Below are 20,685 nucleotides of genomic sequence, written 5' to 3' on the forward strand. Positions count from 1 at the left end.
AGTCATATAAGCAGAGATTAGGTTGGTGGCCACCAGAAGTAGAGAATGAGAAGAATCGAGAGATGGTGTTGAAATGTAGGAAGTTACAGTTAGGTCTCCTGCATAGGGTTGTAATTATAGTTAATAACAAGGTGGTGTATATTTCAAAATTGCAAAGAACACATTTCAAGTCTTTACATCAGAAAAAAATAATTATTTCAGTTAATAGGTAATTTGCTTGATTTAATCATTCTACACTGTATGAGTATGTATGTATGTGTGTATATGTGTAGGAATAAAAACATCATACTAGGGCTGGAGAGATGGTTCAGTGGTTAAGAGCACTGACTGGTCTTCCAAAGGTCCTGAGTTCAATTCCTAGCAACCACATGGTGGCTCACAACCATCTGTAATAGAATCTGATACCCTCTTCTGGTGTGTCTGAAGACAGCTAAAGTGTACTCATATAAATAAATCTTAAAAAAAAACAACAAAAAACCCCCACAAAAAAAATACTATTCCCCATAAATATATCATTCATTTTTCAGTACATATGAAAACAATACAAATTAAAAACATAAAAGATTGTCTATGCAGTGACTTAAAAAAAATTGCACCCTGGGTATACTGGCTCATGCCTTTAATCCCACCACTCGAGCTGAGGGAGCTAGATCTATATGAATTCAGTGCCAGCCTGGTCTACAAAGAATTCCAAGCCAGCCAGGCTGTCCTAGTGAGACTATGTCTCAAAAAAATAAGAAAAGAAAAAGGGCAAGATGTACTTTGAAGGAAGTGTATGAAAGCTGTTGAAACTACCTCTCTGGCTGGCCTGTTATTTGCTATGTGGACCAGGCTTGCCTGGAACTTGTGAAGATATATTTTTCTCTGCCTCTTGAACACTAGCATTACAGATGTGAAACATTGTATCTGACTTTCTTTTGTAGCAGTTGCCTGGAAGATCAAATATTTCATTATAGAGTGGCATTTCTCAACCTATAGTTTATAACCCCTTTGGGCTGCATATCAGATATCGTGCATCATATATTTACATTATAATTCATAACAGTAGCAAAATTACAGTTATTGAAGTAACACTGAAATAATTTTATGGTGGGGGCGTCACCACAACATGAGGAACTGTATTAAAAGAAGGAACTGGGCTGGTGAGATGGCTTAGTGGGTAAGAGCACCCGACTGCTCTTCCGAAGGTCCAGAGTTCAAATCCCAGCAACCACATGGTGGCTCACAACCATCCGCAACGAGATCTGGCGCTCTCTTCTGGAATGTCTGAAGACAGCTACAGTGTACTTACATATAATAAATAAATAAATCTTTAAAAAAAAAAAAAAGAAGGAACTGCATTAGGAAGGATGAGAACTGCTGTTCTAAAGGGAGGTTTCTTAAGGCTCAAGAAGTTTTAAGATCTAAGTTGAAACATTCCTTCCAGGAATGAGAAGAGATTCATGAGACTAGGGAAGTAAACAACTCACAAGTCTCAAAAAGTTCCTGAAACTAACAAGATACACAGAAATGTTTTCCCTTTTTCTACCTTATAGAAGTAGGAACAGGCAGTTGCTAGAGGTAAGACAGGAGGCAGAGCTGCCAGGATGAAGCTTTCTAACCTGTTGTGCTGCATGAAAGTTGTACATAGAGCTGTAGGGATGCAGCTTTTCAGTGTTATAATCCAGGTTGAGGGTAGTACAGCTGCCTTTAATTTGTCTCTGCTCCTGTGACTAATCCCAATAAACTAATTTGCTTACCAAATTGAACTTTGTGTAGTCACTTTCATCTGTAGTTGGTTACTTTTCTGGAATAAATAGACATTTGGTTGTCATCTCCATAGTAAGACTCACCTAACAGGCTTCTACAGCATGATTTATCACAATGAAGGGTCATCTTACCAGTTGAGTATGTATTGATCATATCTCCTGGTCATTCAGATTTCCTCTTTCTACCTGTACAATGTTCCATGAATGTTCATACAGCTAAGCAGTGAGAAAGGTATGTTCTTTTTACTCTAGTGTTTTATTTGCAAACAATATTAGAAGTACATTGCAAGACTAGATTTAGGGGCTAGAGAGATGACTTAGTGGTAAGAGCACTGACTGCTCTTCCAGAGGTCCTGAGTTCAATTCCCAGCAACCACATGGTGGCTCACAACCATCTGTAATGGAATCTGAGGCCCTCTTCTGGTGTGTCTGAAGACAGCTACAGTGTATTCATATACATAAAATAAATAAATTTAAAAAAAAAAAGACTAGATTCAAAAGGTGATGTGTTAAAGTGGATGTGGCTGCAAATGCATTTAATCCCAGCATTTGGAATGCAGAGATAGGAAGATCTCTGAGTTCCATACCAGCCTGGTCTACATAGTGAGTTTCCAGCTGCCAGAGCTACACAGTGAGACCCTTTCAAGAAAAGAGTCAAAGGTGATGTATTCACCAAAAAGCATACCCCATTTGAGAAGTTCTTGGGGACCTTCCTGACTGACTGGGGCTTTGTTTAGGCATCCATGCCTGCTTTTATTTTTTTCTTTCTTTCCTCATTCCGATGCTGGCCACTCTACAGATAGAACACAAATGTTCTTGGGGAGCATTCTAAATTTGTTCTGTTGTCTTCTCTGAGACTCAGTTCTGTGGTCTGGCTTCAGCTGGTTGTGGGACAGTGAGATCTTTGAAAGCTTTTCGTCATGGTCGGTTTCTTGACTCTTTTCGGCTCTGTGCTTGGTTAGTTTTTCTGCTTCTCTTTCTGAAGTGGTATAAGTTACATTTCCTCAGTTGCAAGGCTCAAAAACTCAACTGCACTCCAGGCCTTGGACTTTCCCCTGGTTTATAAATATCTTTTGTGCTTTCCTAGAAAATTGAGTATGAATCAGGTGCTGTGTTGTAAGGTAAGCTGACCCTCCTGGGATTCTAGTTTGATAGTTGTTTAAACAGTATGTAGCAATTTGAATTGGATTTGCAAGGGAGAATTGTTGCCAAGTCTCTGAAGTAGGTCATAGCCCTTAGCCTTTCCCCCTTGTTTTCTTTTTGTTTGTTTGACAGTGTCTCCTATGACTCAGTCTTTTAGAGCCTAGAAGAGCTTCAAACTCCTGACCCTCCTGCTTCCCCTCCCCAAATGCTGGGGTAACAGATATATCCCACTGCACCCAAGTCTCCGTTTCTTCCCCTCCTTTCCTCTTTCTTTTCTTCAACTTTGAAATGGGATTTCTCTATGTAGTTCTTAGCCTGGCTGTGTAGACCAGGGTGTCTTAGAACTTGGGGCCAATTAATTCTTTTGCCATTCTTTGCTTTGTGAATGATGAAATTACAGGCATGTATAACACTTACTTTTCTTTCTCCCCCCGCCCCCCTTGAGGCCTGGGTCTCTATTACATTATCCTGTCTATCACACTTGATATGTAGAACAGAATGACCCCAAACTCCTAGAGATCTACCTGCCTCTATGCTTGGACTGTGGTGTGTACAATGCATAGTCCCCTATTTTTCAACTGAAAAATTAGTGAAGAGAGATTTCCCCAGTCCATAGTCACATAGTAGGTTGGGCCTTACACCTCTGAAGCAGCTTCAGGTTTTTGTTTTTGTTTGTTTTGGTTTGGTTTTGGTTTTTCGAGACAGGGTTTCACGGTGTAGCCCTGGCTGTCCTGGAGCTCACTCTGTAGACCAGGCTGGCCCCGATCTCAGAAATCCGCCTGCCTCTGCCTCCCAAGTGCTGGGATTAAAGGTGTGTGCCACCACTGCCCAGTGCAGCTTCAGTTATATATTTTTCCTTGGCATAGGTTAAGAAAAAAATATGCCTTTCTATGAGTAAATCCATCTTTTTGTTGTTTTATTTTTTGAGACAGACACTCATTATGTAACCACTGCTGTCGTGGGACTCACTATATAAACCATATAAACCATGCAGACTTCAAATTCACAAGAGATCCTCCTGCCTCTCTTTGCCTCCTGAGTGCTACCAAACCCACCTGAGTAGATACTTCATAACAGAGTTGACTGACTGATACTATGGGTATAGTTAAAATTCAGAAATGTCATCATTTTCTGGATTAATAATCAAGAAAAGTTTCAAAATAGTTAGAACAGAATAGCAATGCAGAGATCTTTTAGGTACTCAGAATATACATGCATAATATCTCAATTTAAATAATTCTAAAATGAAAAAAAATAGAAGTCGGGTCCTGGCAGAGTTCTCTAATCCCACCTCCTAGGAGGGGTTTCTCATTACTCCTTCATGCATGCCAGTGCTGTGTCCTCTCTCTGAACTGGCTGTACTTTTTATCCTAAGCAGTAAAGACTAAAATTATATAAATTTAACCTTTATGATAGTTTATATATGCACTATGAGGAAGTGGCACTATTAGGAGATGCAGCCTTGTTGGAGTAGGTTGTCACTGTAGGCGTGGCCTTTAAGACTCTTGTCCTAGCTGCCTGTAAGCCAGTCTTCTTCTAGCAGTTTTCAGATGAAGATGCAGAACTCTCAGCTCTACCTGTACTATTCCTGCCTGGATGCTGCCATGCTTCCACCTTGATGATCATGGACTAAATCTCTGAACCTGTAAACTAGCCCCAAATAAATGTTCTCCTTGTAAGAGTTGCCTTGGTCATGGTGTCTATTCACAGCAGTAAAACCTAAGACAATGTTTTTTTTTTTTTTTTTTTTTTTTTTTTTTTTTTTTTTTTTTTTTGGTTTTTCGAGACAGGGTTTCTCTGTGTAGCTCTGGCTGTCCTGGAACTCACTTTGTAGACCAGGCTGGCCTCGAACTCAGAAATCCACCTGCCTCTGCCTCCCGAGTGCTGGGATTAAAGGCGTGCGCCACCACGCCCAGCTAAGACAATGTTTTTAAATTAAAATTTAAAATTACTTTTTAAATTTATTTGTCTGTGTGCATACATGCACATCTATGGCACGTGGGGTTCAGAGGACAGTTTGTAGGGTCCTCCATATGGGACCTGGCAATTGAGCTAGAGGCAAGTGCCTTTTCCTGTTGAGTCGTCTTTCTAGCTCCCCTTCTTCCTCCCACTTTTTTTTAGATGGAATTTCATATAGACCAGACTGGCCTAAAACTTGATATGTAAATGAGTCTCATTTGGGGAAAAAATTTATTTTTGCCTGCTTGCTCCTGTTATGTTTCTAAAATATATTCTCTTTTTACTAACTGTCCTCATTTTTTTTTATTTAAACAGGCTACCAAGCAGTTTCTTGAAGAGATCAACAAGTGGACAGTACAGTATAATGTTTCTCCACTCTCCTGGAACGTGGCTGTCAAGTTCCTCATGGCCAGAAAGTTTGATGTGCTCCGTGCTGTAGAGTTGTTCCACTGCTACAGAGTGAGTGGCTCAGGGCCAGCTAAGTATTTCTATTTTTTTCCTGCTTTATGTTGTACATGGTGATTTTTTACTTTTCACTTATTTTGTTAAAAGTGGGTCAGTGTCCACCAATCCTATGAGAGCTGAGGTCGGGCTGGCTGGGCTGAGGTTGGGCTCCTGGAGACACTTGCTTAATGTGCACAAAGCTTGCTTGCAGACCAGCGTGCTACCTGTGAGAACTGAGGTGAACAAAGTTCCTTAATGCCATCCCATGGCCACTCCTTCCTGGGGTTTTCCTCCTTGCTCTCTTCCCTGCCTCCTGGATAACCTGTTTGGTATATTTTATAGCTGTACTTTAAGGCCTCATGAAGTTGTAGAAAGCTGCCATTCTGATGAACTTTGAGCTAAAGAGCTAGTCAAGAAAATATTGGTGCTAGTGTCAGCTAGGTCCCATTCTTGTTAGTGTCTTTTTGGTATTTGTTTTGTTTTGTTTTGTTGAGACAAGGTTTCTTTGTGTAGCTAGCCTCTGCCTTGTGAGTGCTGGGATTAAAGGTGTGAACCACCATTGCCCAGCTACAATTTTTTTAAAATTAAAAAAAAATTTTTTAAGAATATTTATTTTATGTATGTGAGTACACTGTTGCTGTCTTCAGACACACCAGAAGAGGACGTCAGATCCCATTACAGATGGTCGTGAGCCACCATGTGGTTGCTGGGAATTGAACTCAGGACCCCTGGAAGAGCGGTCATTGCTCTTAACCACAGAGCCACCTCTCCAGACCTTATTTTGTTTTTTTTTGAGACAGGGTTCTCCATGTAGCCTTGACTGACTGTCTCAGAACTTGCTCTGTAGACCACACTGCCTCTGCCTCACAAGTGCTAAAATTAAAGGCATGATCCACCAATCTGGCTAAGATTTTTTTTTTAAGGGAGTTTAAGAATGATTCTGTGTTATGTCTGCTTTCTGGGATTGTAGCATCTTTGATAGAAATGCTGTATGTTATGTTACTTTGTGGTTAGAATTTTCTTCTGAAGAGATACCATCTATACTTAAAAAGAAAAAGAAATCCTGGTAAAACAAACAAGCACTGGGATTAGCTCACACTTATCGTATGGCTCATCCAGTACTCATTTATTTATTCCATGGATATTAATGGCATACATACTATATTAACCATGCCACAGTTGTTACTTAGAAGAGAGGGTAAACAATAAAAAAAAAAAAAGAATACTAGCCTTAAATCTGAAGGATGAGTAGGGATCAAGCACTGGTGAAGTATGACTAAAGAAGATAATATGTGGGCTGGAGAGATGGCTCAGCTATTAAAGGCTAGGTTTACAACCAAAAGATAGAAGAAAACAATAGTTCAGATCCTTAATGGTAGAAAGTATTTAGCTAAGCCAGAATGTTGAGTGGGAGTCAAGCCATGGCAAGAGATGGAGAGCACAGATAAATGAGGCCAGATCATTAAGGCCTGAGAAATCCATTAATGATATAAGCAATGTGATAAGTTTTTCCATATTTGCATTCCAGAAAGATTTTGACAGTATATTTTTGGATAGTGTATCTCACTGATTACCTAAGAGCCAGAAAGCTCAGTTTAAAGACTGTTGTACTTACAAGGAGAGAGAATGGCAGTATTATTAAACATGTAATGTCAGGGGAGATGGAGAAAAATAGACAAATTTAGAGTTCAAATGAGTAGGAGCTGCTTAAGCTGGTGTGTGAGGAAAATGAGTGAGGCATCTGAGTTGGGACTTGTATGTCAAGATCAGTGCTGGTAACATTAATTAATTTAGGAGACATTGAAGTGGGGTGGGTTCATGTAGAAAGAAGGTCATGGGTTTAGTTTGTCCATGTCTTTGGGATACCCAAATAGACAGTTCCTTTAAGCAACTGGCACCTGAGTGCTGGTACAGAAAAGAAATCTGCACTGGGAATCATTATTTCTAAATAGCCAAACTCGAGTTGACTCTTGGAGGCATCAGAACAGATGGTTGGTCCTGAGAAGGTGGCTGTAGACAGGAATTATGGTAACGGCTAGCTGCCCTGGAATGCTAAGGCATGCTAAAAAAGAATTCACAGTTCAGTTAGTTGATTTCTAATGTCCCATCCCTGAGATTTGATGGCTACATAAAATTGTTCTGGATATGTCATATTTTCATATTAATTCATCTTTTCATTGTTTCCTTTTTAGGAAACAAGAAGAAAGGAAGGCATTGTGAAGCTGAAACCTCATGAGGAGCCTCTACGTTCTGAGATCCTCAGTGGGAAGTTTACTATCTTGGTGAGTCTGTAGAACCCATCTTGTGCTTTGTTACATCCTTTTGTGGCTGTTGCCTTATTAGGATTTTTGTGCCTAGGTTACTTATCAACACATTTTGCTAAAATTGTTCTAATAATAATTGAGTTATTACTAATTAAAAGTATTAATTATTAATAATAGTTGAATTATTGAGTTATGGAGCAGAAGACAAAGTTTTTTCTTCATTGATCCATTAAAAAAGTTGTTGGTCAGCATGTTGGGAAAGGTTAATAATGTATCAAAACACGTCCTTACTTAATGGTAACTCTCCACTAATTCCTGATCTCTTGGCCTCTCGGACAAATATGTGATAATATGTTTAAGGTAGCATAGAAGTCATTATCTTGATCTGTTTCTCTCCATCCTGCCTGGGAAATTAGTTATAAAGCCAGTGGAGAATCATCCTTTGATTCCTCTGCAGCTGAAGAAAATGTGACATTTTTTAAAGCCACAAGAATATGGTTCAAGGGAATGCTGAGAGAACCAGGCCTGGGGTTATAATAACACTGCTCCCTTTATGGAAGAATAGACACAAACCAAGGAAGTTTTGTTAGTAGCTCTTTTCTTCATGTGTCATTATGCAGGATAATAAGTCTAAAAAATTCCTGTGATTGTCTTTTCACTTCTCAATATTCCCGGATTTATCTGTTTTAGAATGTTCGAGACCCAACTGGAGCCTCCATTGCCCTTTTCACTGCCAGGTTACATCATCCCCACAAGTCTGTCCAGCACGTGGTACTCCAAGCTTTGTTTTACCTGCTAGACAGAGCTGTGGACAGGTAAGCAGTAAGACTATTTTGTGGGTGTCTACCTCATTTAGGAAAGTGACAGTCTGTGAATTGATTAAACTCAGAAGTGCTGTCACCATTGTCCCTAGGACACAGCCTGGACAGTCTAAGTAGAAAGCAACTCCTATGTTTAAGAGTGTGTTTCTGGTGTCATTAGGATGCTGTGCTCCTTTGTGTCACCTTGCTTATTTTAGGATTAACAAAAGCTGAGAGAGATAATTCATAACAATTGCTAATACACTGAGGATGGTTTATTTGATGGAGGAAAGGAACTCTGTTGAGTGGGTGTGGGTGTGGATGGGTGTGTGGGTGTGTAGGGCTTCCACATGCTAAGGCATATGCTCTATCATTAGCTTATGTCCTAATTATTTCTTTTTTCCCTTTAACTTTGAGATACAGTCTGACTTAGTTACCCATACGAACTTAGTGTTCTCCTGCCTCAGCATTTCAGACAGTAGAGATTCCAGGCCCATGTCACTAGGCTTAGGTCATCTGTTTGTTAGTTTTGTTCATGTTAAAATTCTCTGGGGACTGGGTGGTGATGAATCATGCCTTTAATCCCACCACTTGGGAGGCAGAGTGAATCTCTGAGTGAGCCAGGGCTACATAGAAAAACCCTGTCTTGAAAACAACAACAGCAGCAGCAACAACAAAAAAACCTAGCCAGCCAGCCGTGGTGGTGCACGCCTTTAATCCCAGCTCTTGGGAGGCAGAGGCAGGCAGATTTCTGAGTTCGAGGCCAGTCTGGTCTACAAAGTGATAGCCAGGGCTACAGAGAAACCCTGTCTCGGAAAAAATAAAAAAAAAACTCAAAAAACAAACCTAGCCATAGCAAACAAACAAAAACCCTTTGGGAGTTGGAGAAATGGCTCAGAAATTAAGAGCACTGGATGCTCTTTGAGAGGACCCAGGTTCAATTCCCAGCACCCACATGTAACTCCAGTCTTAGGAGATTCAGGCCCTCTTCTAGATTCCATGGGCATCAGGCAAGTCTGCTGTGCACATATATACATGTAGGCAAAACACTTATACACATAAAATAAAATAAAATAAACACAATAAGTAAAAAAAAAAACCCTATGGGCTAACCTGGGAGTATACTGGGCTAGGTACTTGCCTAGCATGTGTAAAACCCCAGGTTCTTTCTCTAGTATGGAAAACAAAAATAAAACAAGCCATGCCCAGTAGTACCTGCAGTCCTAGCACTCAGGAGTCAGAGGCAGGAGTATCACCACAAATTTGAGGTTTGCCTGGCTACATAATAACTTTCAGGCTAGCCAAGGCCACATAGAGAGGATCTATCTTGATAAAAACTAAAGCAAACTAAACAAACCAGTCCGGGAGCTGCAGTTATATGGTTCAGTGGTGGAAAACTTGTCTATTGCCCTGTTTAATACCCAATGCTAGAAGATAGATATCTAGATTGATAGATAGATAGATAGATAGATAGATAGATAGATAGATAGATAGATAGATGATGGATGATAGATGATGGATGGATGGATGGATGGATGGATGGATGGATGGATGGATGCATAGATGGATGATAGATTATGGGTGGAAGGATGGATGGATGGATGGGTAGATGGGTAGATAGGTAGATGATGGATGGATGGATGGATGGATGGGTAGATAGATAGTGGCTAGATAGGTAGCCCAGTAGGCTGGTACACTCTTTTAATGCCAGCACTCTGGAGGCAGAGGCAGGTGGGTCTGTGTGAGTTTGATGCTAGCTTAGTCTACATAGTGAGATCCAGGCTATCTGAAGCTATATGGTGATTTCCTGCCTCAAAAGGGAGGTGGTGTGTTGGAGTACCAGGGAGATGGCTCAACAGTTAAAGAGTACTGGCTACTCTTTGAGAGACTAGATTTTTATTCCCAGTACCCACATGGTGGCTCACAACCATTGGCAGCTCCACTTCCAGGGTATCCAATACCCTCTCTAACCTCTGGTTACCAGTCATGTGGTGCATATACATACATGCAGGCTAAATTCTCACTTGTATAAGAAAAAATTAAAAATAACAGTTGGCGTGTTGTAACCTTGGTACTTAGGAGGTGGGGAAGATGCTACGATTTTAAAGCCTGCTTAAGCTGTGAGGAGAGACTCTGTCTCAAAAAAAGAACACAAAAACAAACAAAACCACAACAAAAAACCTGATCACAACTTATCGTGGTCAGACAAAATAGTACCTTAGACAATTAAGGTGGTAGAATCATGAATTTGAGGCTCGCTTGAGCTGCATAGAGAATTTCAGAATGGACTTGGCTTTTGTTGTTGGTTTGGTTTGGTTTGGTTTGGTTTTTTCAAGACAGGGTTCCTGTGTATAGACTTGGCTATCTTGGAACTTGCTCTGAAGACCATGCTGGCCTTGAACTTAACAGATCTCCCTGCATCTGCCTCTCCAGTATGGGATTAAAGGCATAAACCATCACTTCCTGGCTTGTTTTGTTTGTTCAGAAATAGGGTGTCATATAGCTTTACGTGGCCTCAATTATGGATTTATAAATTGAGAGTAGCCAAGAGACTGTCTAAAGTGAGACTCTGATTGGTTAACTTTTGTAGCTTCTGCTGTTGATGCTTAGTGGGAGATACATGGGAATCTTACACATGCTGGAATTTTACAAATGACAAGTTGCTGAGGAGTAGGGACCAGTCATTTCAGTAGTATTGTACTCCCTAAGTAGCAGTTTGGAATTTCTCAGCCCTTCAGTCTTCAGGGCTACTTTCAAGACTGTGGATACTTTTGAAATGCTCGCTTAGTTTAGGAGAGTGAAGGAAAGCTACCTTTCTCAGAAAGTCCAGTAGCGAGGGAATGCTAAGGTGGATGTTCACTTATCTGTTACCTGCCTTCTTCCAAGTGATCCATGACCTACTTGCTGCTTTGATTACACTTTATGTACTTCCTTCCTTTGAAGCAAATGTGAAGCAAAGACTGTGTTTTAAGCTCTTTGGTGTCTCCTGCTGCATGTAGCTCAAGAATCAAACTCAGCAGGAAGCAGTTGACTCATTGTGATACCTCATGCTATATACCCAGAGAGCAGCATCTATTTTATATCATTCCATGTGTGCTCACATTCCATGTGAGCAACTTCATATAGGATCATGAAACCTGGGTCTTTATGCCCTGTAGTTTGTTTTCATTATACTTCTTTCCCTGTGTCACTGACTTGTTTTAGGCCCCAATCTTTTAGAAAAATCCTGTAATTCTTCAAATTGGCCCTAAGTTTAGCTTGTTGAGAAAATGGAAATTCTCTAGACCTAGATAATCTACTTGGTAATTGTGCCTCTCTTTTTCTTTTTCTCTTTCTTTCTTTCTTTCTTTCTTTCTTTCTTTCTTTCTTTCTTTCTTTCTTTCTTTCTTTCTTTTTTTTGTGTGTGTTTTGCTTTGTTTTGTTTTGATTTCCTTTATAGACAGGGTTTCTCTGTTATTGCCCTGGCTGTCCTGGAACTCATTCTGTACAACTCAGAAATCCGCCTGCCTCTTCCTCACGAGTGCTGGGATTAAAGGCTTGTGCCACCACTGCCTGGCAGTTGTGCCTCTTTGACAGTATCTTTAATCTTGAGGAACAATAATCTCTGTATAGTTATAAAAAAAAAGGAGTTAAAAATAATATTAATGCATTAGGGGCCAGTAGAAATAAATTCTGCCAGAAAAACCTCTGTGCATTTTAGAATTAAAGTTTTTTTTCTCTTTTTAGAAAGTTAATTCACTGACCTTGACGTATATTAGATACACAAACTTTAATTTATATACTTGAACTGGATTTTGAAGTATTTTCATACACACATAATTGACAAGAATTTGTTATTTTTCATGCTAACTCCTTTTCAGTGCTTCCCTCTTAGATTTTGTAGAAGTGTGGTGGTATGGGGGCTCTCAGGAGGGGATGCAAAGATGAGGATGCGGCATAAGAACCTTGATGTGGCTCATACTTATAATTGTAGCACTAACAGGTGTGGAGTGTGTCAGGAGGATTACCCTGAGTTTGAAGCCAGCCTGAGTGTAATGCAGAGTGAGCACATAGGATGCATGAAACCCTCTGGAAAACAACTAAGACAAATACGTGTAAAACCTTCCTGTCTAGAAATAGTGCAATCAAAGACTTCATGCCTGACAGGTGAGATGGCTCAGTAGCTCAAAGCAGAAGCTATACTAACCTGAGAGCCTGAGCTTGATCCCTGGATTTCATGGTGGAAGGAAGGGACAGAGCTAACTTCTGAGAATTATTTTCTGATTCCCACACTTGCTACGGCCCAGATACGCGAGCACACACACTATACCAACACTGTACGGGTGATAGTATTAATTTAATAACCTCTGGGTGTGTAAGGATCTGGCTTGGCTTTGAATGAAACATTTGTATTAAATGCTTTGTTTAATGATTGGTTTGCAGCTTTGAAACGCAAAGGAATGGACTGGTGTTCATCTACGACATGTGCGGGTCTAATTATGCCAACTTTGAGCTAGACCTTGGCAAGAAAGTCCTAAACCTGCTGAAGGTAAGGTTGTGAAGGGAGAATCCTTTTAAGGATTCTTTTTTCTTTTTCTTTTTTGGGAAAATATTATTTAGAAAAATGTAGACTTCAGATATTATGTTCAATTTTAAAGGTCACCTATATACAATAACTAATATCTGCTTCCTTATAACAAAAAGTTATCTTAAAAGTCAAGTTGAAAGATTTGAGATGGCTTAGTGAAGCTGGGCAATGGTGGCGCACGCCTTTAATTCCAGCACTTGAGAGGCAGAGGTAGGCGGATTTCCGAATTCGAGGCCAGCCTGGTCCACAGAGTGAGTTTCAGGACAGCCAGGGCTACATAGAGAAACCCTGTCTCAAAAAACCAAAAAACCAGCCAACCAAACAACAACAACAAAAAGATATGATCTTAGTGACTCATGCCAGTAATGCAAGCACTTGGGAGGCCAGGGCAAGAGAAGTGCCATGGGTTTGAGTTAGGTAGATCTACACAGTAAATTCTACTTCCTCCTTGGCTACCAAGTAAGATTCAGACCAGCCTGAGCTATGTAAGGAGTGAGGTCCTTTTACAAAGCAACGACTATAAAACTAAAAAGGAAATAATGAAAATGAAAAGCCACAGGCAAATTCTTAGACATAAGATGTCCCTTTTGGGGGCTGGAGAGATGGCTCAGTGGTTAAGAGCACTGACTGCTCTTCCAAAGGTCTTGAGTTCAAATCCCAGCAACCACATGGTGGCTCACAACCATCCGTCATAACAAATCTGACTCCTGGAGTGTCTGAATATGGCTACAGTGTTCTTACATATAATAAATAAATAAATTAAATAAATAAATCTAAAAAAAAAATTGTCCCTTCTCATAAGGGTGAAGACTTTAAAAAAAAAGTCCCTTTTCCTGAGTTTTGTGATTATTAAAGGCCTATCTATGACAACTATGAAAAATGCCATCTAGCCAGTGACTTTCTAGACATGTGGCTGAATTATAGATGAAATTTAGTTTTCATTTCACTTTAGTGCATGTAAATTCATTTGGTCTATTTATATTCATGTAGAATTATGCACATATATAGATGTGTAAAAGTTCCATACATCTAACATCATAATTCCTTATATCTCTATATCTTAGGCCTAGTGACTTGTTTTGTAAATTAATGTGTACATGTATGTGCATGCATGTGCTTGTATTCTTGTATGTATGGAGGCCAGCAGACAGCCTCAGATGTCATTCTCAGGCAACACCATCCACTTCTTTGAAACAAAGTCTGCCATTGGTCTGTAGTTCACCAGTTAGGGTAGACTGGATGGCTAACCTGCCCCAGGGATCCTTTTGTTTCTGCCCCACCCCTGGAATTACAAATATATGCCACCACATTTAGCAATTTTATATTAGTTCTAGGTATTAAATTCAAGTCCTTGTGCTTATAAGGCAAGCTTATTACCAACTTAGCCATCTTCCCCAGCCATAAAGTTATTTTTTTTTTGTATTTTAAAAGATAATCAGGGAGCCGGGCGTGGTGGCGCACGCCTTTAATCCCAGCACTTGGGAGGCAGAGGCAGGCGGATTTCTGAGTTCGAGGCCAGCCTGGGCTACAGAGTGAGTTCCAGGACAGCCACGACTACACAGAGAAACCCTGTCTCGAAAAAAAAAAAAGATAATCAGGTAGGCTAAGAATGTAGTTCAGCTGGTTCAATGCTTTGTAGCATTCAGAGGGCCCCGCATTTGATTCCAAGTGCCTAACATCAGGAGGTGGAGGCAGGAGGATTAGAAACTCAAGGCCTCCTTGGCTTACATAGCAAGTTCTATGGCAGCATAGGGTACTTTGCTGTTGCTATGACAAAACAAGACGGTGCATGAGAGAAAGCATTTCATTGAGTTCATGGTTTCCAAGGGTCAGAGTCCATGACAGTGGACTAAAAGCATGGTGGTAGTAACAGCTGAGAGCTCACATCTTCATCCACAAGCCGGAAGGAAAAACATCTGAATGGTACCAGGCTTTTGCAGTCTCCATGCTTGCCCGCAGTGACACCCCTTCTCTAACAATGCCACACTTTCCTTCCCAAACAGTTCCACTAAGTTGGGGCTAAATATTCAAATATATGAGCTTGTGGATCCATTTTATTCAAACTAGAATGGGCTGAGACCATATCTCAAACAACAAAACTCCTCCCAAACTCCGAAAAATGTGCTTAAAAAAATGTATTTAATGTATTTGAGTGCTCTGTCTGCATGAACATCTGTATGCCAGAAGAGGGCATCAGAACTCATTATAGATAGTTGCAAGCCACCATGTAGTTCCTGGGAATCGAACTCAGGACCTTTGAAAGGGCATCTGGCACTCTTAACTGTTGGGCCATCTCTCCAGCCCCCAAACCATGCTTGCTTGCTTGCTTGCTTGCCTGCTCGTTGCTTTATTTATTTATTTATTTATTTGGTTTTTCGAGAAAAGGTTTCTTTGTGTAGTCCTGGCTGTCCTGGAACTCACTTCTGAGCTGGCATCAAACTCAGATATCCACTTGCCTCTGCCTCCCAAGTGCTGGGATTAAAGGCATGCGCCATCACTGCCTGGCTCAAAACATGCTTTTTAATGTATAACTATTTACTATGACTAGGGAAGACTGAATGGAATAAAATAGATTGTGCAAGCCCGTTATGGTGGCACATGTCTCTAATTGTGTTCAAGGCCACCTTGGACTACATAATCAGATCCTTTGTCTCTGAAAACAGAAATACAAATATACTGTATGAATGAATGTAAATGTTCAGGAACTTGGAGTGTAGCTCAGTGGGAGAGTGTACATTTGGAATTTGTGAGGTGTGTTGTGATGGGATTGTAATACTTGAGAAGGTAAGGTTGGACTGCCAATATTTTAAGAACAGACCAGTCCAGGATGACTATAGGCAAGACCCTGCCTTTAACTAAGGTAAAACAACAAAACAAATGCATTTGGGCAGGTGTCCTAGCATGGGGTGAGAAGTGAAGAGTGAGAGTGGGGTTGGGGGTAGGCAGCAGAGCCAGGTGGATCTCTGTGAGTTCAAGGCCAGCCTAGTCTATATAGCCCATTCCAGGCCAATCGGGACAAGATAGTGAGACCCTTTCTTTAAAAAAAAAAAAGTTGCTGGGCGATGGTGGCGCACGCCTTTAATCCCAGCACTTGGGGGGCAGAGGCAGGCGGATTTCTGAGTTCGAGGCCAGCCTGGTCTATAGAGTGAGTTCCAGGACAGCCAGGGCTACACAGAGAAACCCTGTCTCGAAAAAGAAAAAAAAAAGTCATTTGTATTGCTAGGATAGCTTTTTAGAAATTGAATTGCTTAAAGGGTATATGTACATTTCAAAGAATATGTAATGGGGGGTAGAGAAAAGTCTTAGTGATCATGAGCACTGGCTGCTCTTTCAGAGAACCCATATGGCTGCTTATAGCTATCTGTAACTCCAGTTCCACGGTATATAATACCCTCATACCAATTAACATAAAATAGAATAGAATAAAATAAAATAAGAATATATAAGGGAAGATGCCTTCCTATAGACACTATCAATGAGCAGGTGTTCCAAGGCTATATGAGATAACTTCTTATCTCTGTTTGGTCTTATTATGAGACAGGATCCCTAAATAGTGTAGGCTTGCCCAGTGCTTGCTGTATAGACCAGGCTTGATGCCTGCTGTCCTCTACCTTACTGAGATAAAGCGATTTCTCCAAATTGATCAAGCAGTTAAAAGGGGCTTTGGGTATTTATCCTGAAATAAAGTTTTTCATCTTTGAAGGAAGGGAAAAAAGTAGTTTTTAAGTCTGAATGAAGAAGCCTTTGGAGAACTTTGCTGTGGATATTGTATATTCTGTGTAGGGAGTGTTTGTAAACTCCTCAAATTTAGCGGAGCCGAGACTGAGTGAGAAGAACAAAGGCTAGAAAACTGAGATTAGTTTATTCAAATGAAAAAAAATGAAAGCTACAGTGTGGCTTAGTCAGTTTCTGGGGACTACTTATTTATATATTTTTGGATATGCATTCATGAGTGTGCATGTGCACATGTATGTATGTGTAAGGCCAGGGATCAAGTGCATCCTTAGGATCTGTCGACCTTGTTTATTGAGATAGGGTCTTTTCAAGGACTCAGGGCGCCCTGACTGGGCTAGGCTGCTGGCCACTGAGCCTTAGGATCCATCTCTTTGTCTCACTTGTGCTGCTGACTTCATGTGCCTACTGGAGATTGAGCTCAGGTCCTCTGTACTTGTGTGGGATGCACTTTACCGATTGAGTCATCCCTCCAGCCCCCTGATTCCTTATTACATGGTAAGCCTCCCTGAGAAAGGCTGGGATGTTAAAAAGTGGGATGAAGCCAAGTACTGTGGCTTAACAGTGATATGCTGCACTATATGTCTTACATACTTTTGTCTTTATGTATATAAATATAAATATATATAAATCTCTTATTTTCTCTCTAAGAGTAGTTTATTTACTTTTCTAAGACCTCATTTGTACTTGTACACACTAGATCATGTGTGGGTGTATGTATGTATGTATGCATGCATACATGCATTTGTGCATTTTATTGTGTTGGTTATCAAATTTAGGTTTTGTACATGCTAAACACATAGTTACACCTCTGGCCTAGATTGAATATATTGGTTTAATAAATGAACAAATGGAAAAAAGGTTAAAGGTGGACAGTGTTATATGTATATACACACATACATTTTGAGCTAGATGAAGATTATAAAGTAGAATGTTTATCCTCAACTTATTAAAAATCTAAGTTTTAGTAAGCTGAATTTTTGTAGGCTGCAAATATGTGTGCTTTTGTATGATATGTGCAGTATAAACAGAAACATCAGGGCCACAAGATGACTCAGTGAGTATATTTGCCATGAGAGCCTAGTGATCCATGTTCAATATTCAGAATCCACCCATAGAAAGGCAAAAGCCGGAAACTGATCCTTGTATGCACACTGTGGCACAGATGTCACCACTCACCAATAATAAAAAAATAAAAGAATAATTTTTGATCCATAAAGAATATGATTAATATGAACTTAGCATCATTACTTGTAAAGGTAGATCAGCTTCTAATTTCTTTATTTCTCTTAATCACTTTCAACCTCCCTATTTTTGAATTAAGCTGTCAGGCTTCTCTGTTGCCTATGCATGGGGGAGAGTGGCGAGAACTCATACTTTGGGCCTGAACAGTTTCAGGTATGGCTGGGCTTTAACTCCTCATACATTGACTCCACAGGGAGCATTTCCAGCTCGACTGAAGAAAGTGCTGATTGTAGGAGCACCCATATGGTTCCGAGTGCCCTATTCAATCATCAGCCTGCTCTTGAAGGATAAAGTCCGGGAAAGGGTAAGGCAAGCTCGTCTTTTCTTATTGGAGCTAGATAATACATTCCGGTCTCTGCTGGCAAGCTTTTGCCAGTTAGTTTTCTGCCTTCAAAGAATCCTCCGGGCTGATCTCAAGTGGTGTCTCCTCCTTTACTGTACCCAGTCCCTCTCTACTCACCAGTCTGTGATACGATGCCTTCACTGTCCACAAACCTGTGGGTAGGAAAAGGCCACAATTTATCTGACACTCTCTTTACTACACCTTGAGTACAATAGTACTGAACCATGTGCCTCATAAGTATTTTAAGGATTGTATGAGTTCCAAAGTTTAACTTAGTGCTATATAAGACACTATTAATATTTAATAGTATTTAAAGGTTGGGGCTGTAACTCAGTGTCAAAGTGCTTACTCAGCATGCCCAAGGGACTAGGTATAGTCCCCAACACCCTGCCCCAAAACCAAAACCAAAATCAGCACTTAATGTAATTATAGTAGCTCAACTGGTATTAGATTTTTTTCTGGGCTGAGTAAGTAGCTCAGTAGTAAAGTACTTGCCCAGCTTCTGAAAGGCCCCTGGAGATGGATGAATTCCAGCATAATTTAAAAAAGAAAAAAGGAAGAGAGAGAGAGAGAGAGAGAGAGAGAGAGAGAGCTCCTCACAAGAAAGTCAAACTGGTTTATTTACTGGGAAGTACAGTTAAGTCCCTGCAAGAGACCTCAGGGTGGTGAGGAAAGTCTCTTTAGTTTTATTCTTGGAGACAGGGATTCACTCTACAGCTGAGGCTGTCCTGCAGCTAGCTCACTGTCACTGTGTTGTAGCCCACTAGACAGCATGTTCATGGCAGTCTTTAGCCTTAGCCTTTCAAGGCTGGGTGGCACTGGAGGGAACCACCATGCATATCCGTGGGCATTGTTTTTTCTTAAACCGGTTTCTTATTGCTTCTAATTTAAAGATGATCCCATTCACTCTATTTCTCTAAGTAATCTCTTGAGTTTTTCACATCTGAAAGATTATTGTCTCAGTCAGTGATTGTAGCTTTTGAAAGGAGTGACATACAAACAGTGGTGTGTAGCATGACGGTATGTGAGTCCTTACTGTCTCCCCACTTGAGAGGCCCTGGCGGGAGAAGTTGGAAACTCAAGGTCATTCTTGGCTACACAGTGAATTTGAAGCCAGTCTGGACACATGAGATCTTGTCTCAAAAAATAATAAGATAAAATGATAGAGATAATAAAGATTAGTTTTACATTGTCATTTTATTTGTTTGTTTGTTAATAGCCCTGGCTGACTTCTAACTCAAAAGAAATCTGCCTACCTCTCTCTGCCTCCCTAGTACTGAGATCAAAGTCAATTGTCAATTTTTTTTTAGTTTTGTTCTCTCTCTCCCCCCCCCCCCCCCCCCCCCCGTTTCTCTGTGTAGCCCTGGCTGTCCTGGAACTCACTCTATAGACCAGGCTGGCCTTGAATTCAGAAATTCGCCTGCCTCTGCCTCCCAAGTGCTGGGATTAAAGGCGTGCGTCACCACGCCCAGCTGTCAATTTTTTTTTATTAGATGTTTTCTTCATTTACATTTCAAATGCTAGCCCCTTTCCTAATTTCCCACCCAAAAATCCCCAAAACCCTCCCCACCCCACCCCCCTTTAAAAATATTTTATTTGTATTTATTTGGGTTTTGTTTGTTTTCTTGAGACAGTTTTTCTGTGTAGAACCTAGAACTCACCCTAGAACTTGCTCTGTAGGCCAGGCTGGCCTCAAACTCAGAGAACCTCCTGCCTCTGCCTCCCTAGTACTGAAATCAAAGTCCTGAACCACCACCCCTGGCTGCATTGTCAGTTTTATGGTAATGAAATTATAAAGTAAAATTACTAGTGCAATGTGTGCTAGTGTAGCTTTGTAACTGAGGCCAGAGCGGATAAAATAAAGACATTTGATGTTAAAGAGGCTGCTGCTTGGCAATGACTCAGACAGAGCAGGACAGCTGCTTCTAAGGTAGCTTTTCCTTTATATGGTGGTTTCGTTGTGCTTTGTTCTGACCTCAGAAGGATTGCTGGTATTTATTTGCAAAGATTCCTGCCTTGTGAGGATTGTTTAAGCATGGTCTTGAGTTTGAATTGTAGGAATTATATATGCACGTATAAACTCAAACTGTGTTTAACACTTCATAAAGTCCAGACCCTATGCCCTGGGAACTAATTACACACTGAATGACAGTCCTTACTTACCCTTGAGAACTTCATTGTTTTGTTAGAGAATCCAGAGTTCTAGAGCAGAGGACTTAGGCTATTTGGGAGCAGAGAGGAAGTATGGCCTTGGACATTCTAGAAGAAGCTTCATAAGAGAGGTGTGGTATAAGCTACAACCTTCTGTTTTTAAGAGTTGTGTTTTCAGCCGGGCAGTGGGGGTGCACACCTTTAATCCCAGCACTTGGGAGGCAGAGGCAGGCGGATTTCTGAGTTCGAGGCCAGCCTGGTCTACAGAGTGAGTTCCAGGACAGCCAGG

The 20,685-nt window shown here is 40.6% G+C and overlaps 1 protein-coding gene across 1 annotated transcript in view; it reads left to right on the forward strand.

The window, feature by feature from the left end:
- Positions 1-20,685, forward strand: part of Ptpn9 (protein tyrosine phosphatase non-receptor type 9) — a 70,332-nt gene that overhangs the window by 23,113 nt on the left and 26,534 nt on the right. The window contains exons 2-6 of the mRNA XM_021171943.2: positions 5,166-5,309; positions 7,487-7,576; positions 8,249-8,373; positions 12,781-12,886; positions 18,096-18,206. Coding sequence (XP_021027602.1) covers positions 5,166-5,309; positions 7,487-7,576; positions 8,249-8,373; positions 12,781-12,886; positions 18,096-18,206 — 576 coding nt within the window. The remainder of the gene's footprint in view (positions 1-5,165; positions 5,310-7,486; positions 7,577-8,248; positions 8,374-12,780; positions 12,887-18,095; positions 18,207-20,685) is intronic.

This window comes from Mus caroli, chromosome 9 (assembly GCF_900094665.2).
Source record: "Mus caroli chromosome 9, CAROLI_EIJ_v1.1, whole genome shotgun sequence".
Taxonomy (NCBI): domain Eukaryota; kingdom Metazoa; phylum Chordata; class Mammalia; order Rodentia; family Muridae; genus Mus; species Mus caroli.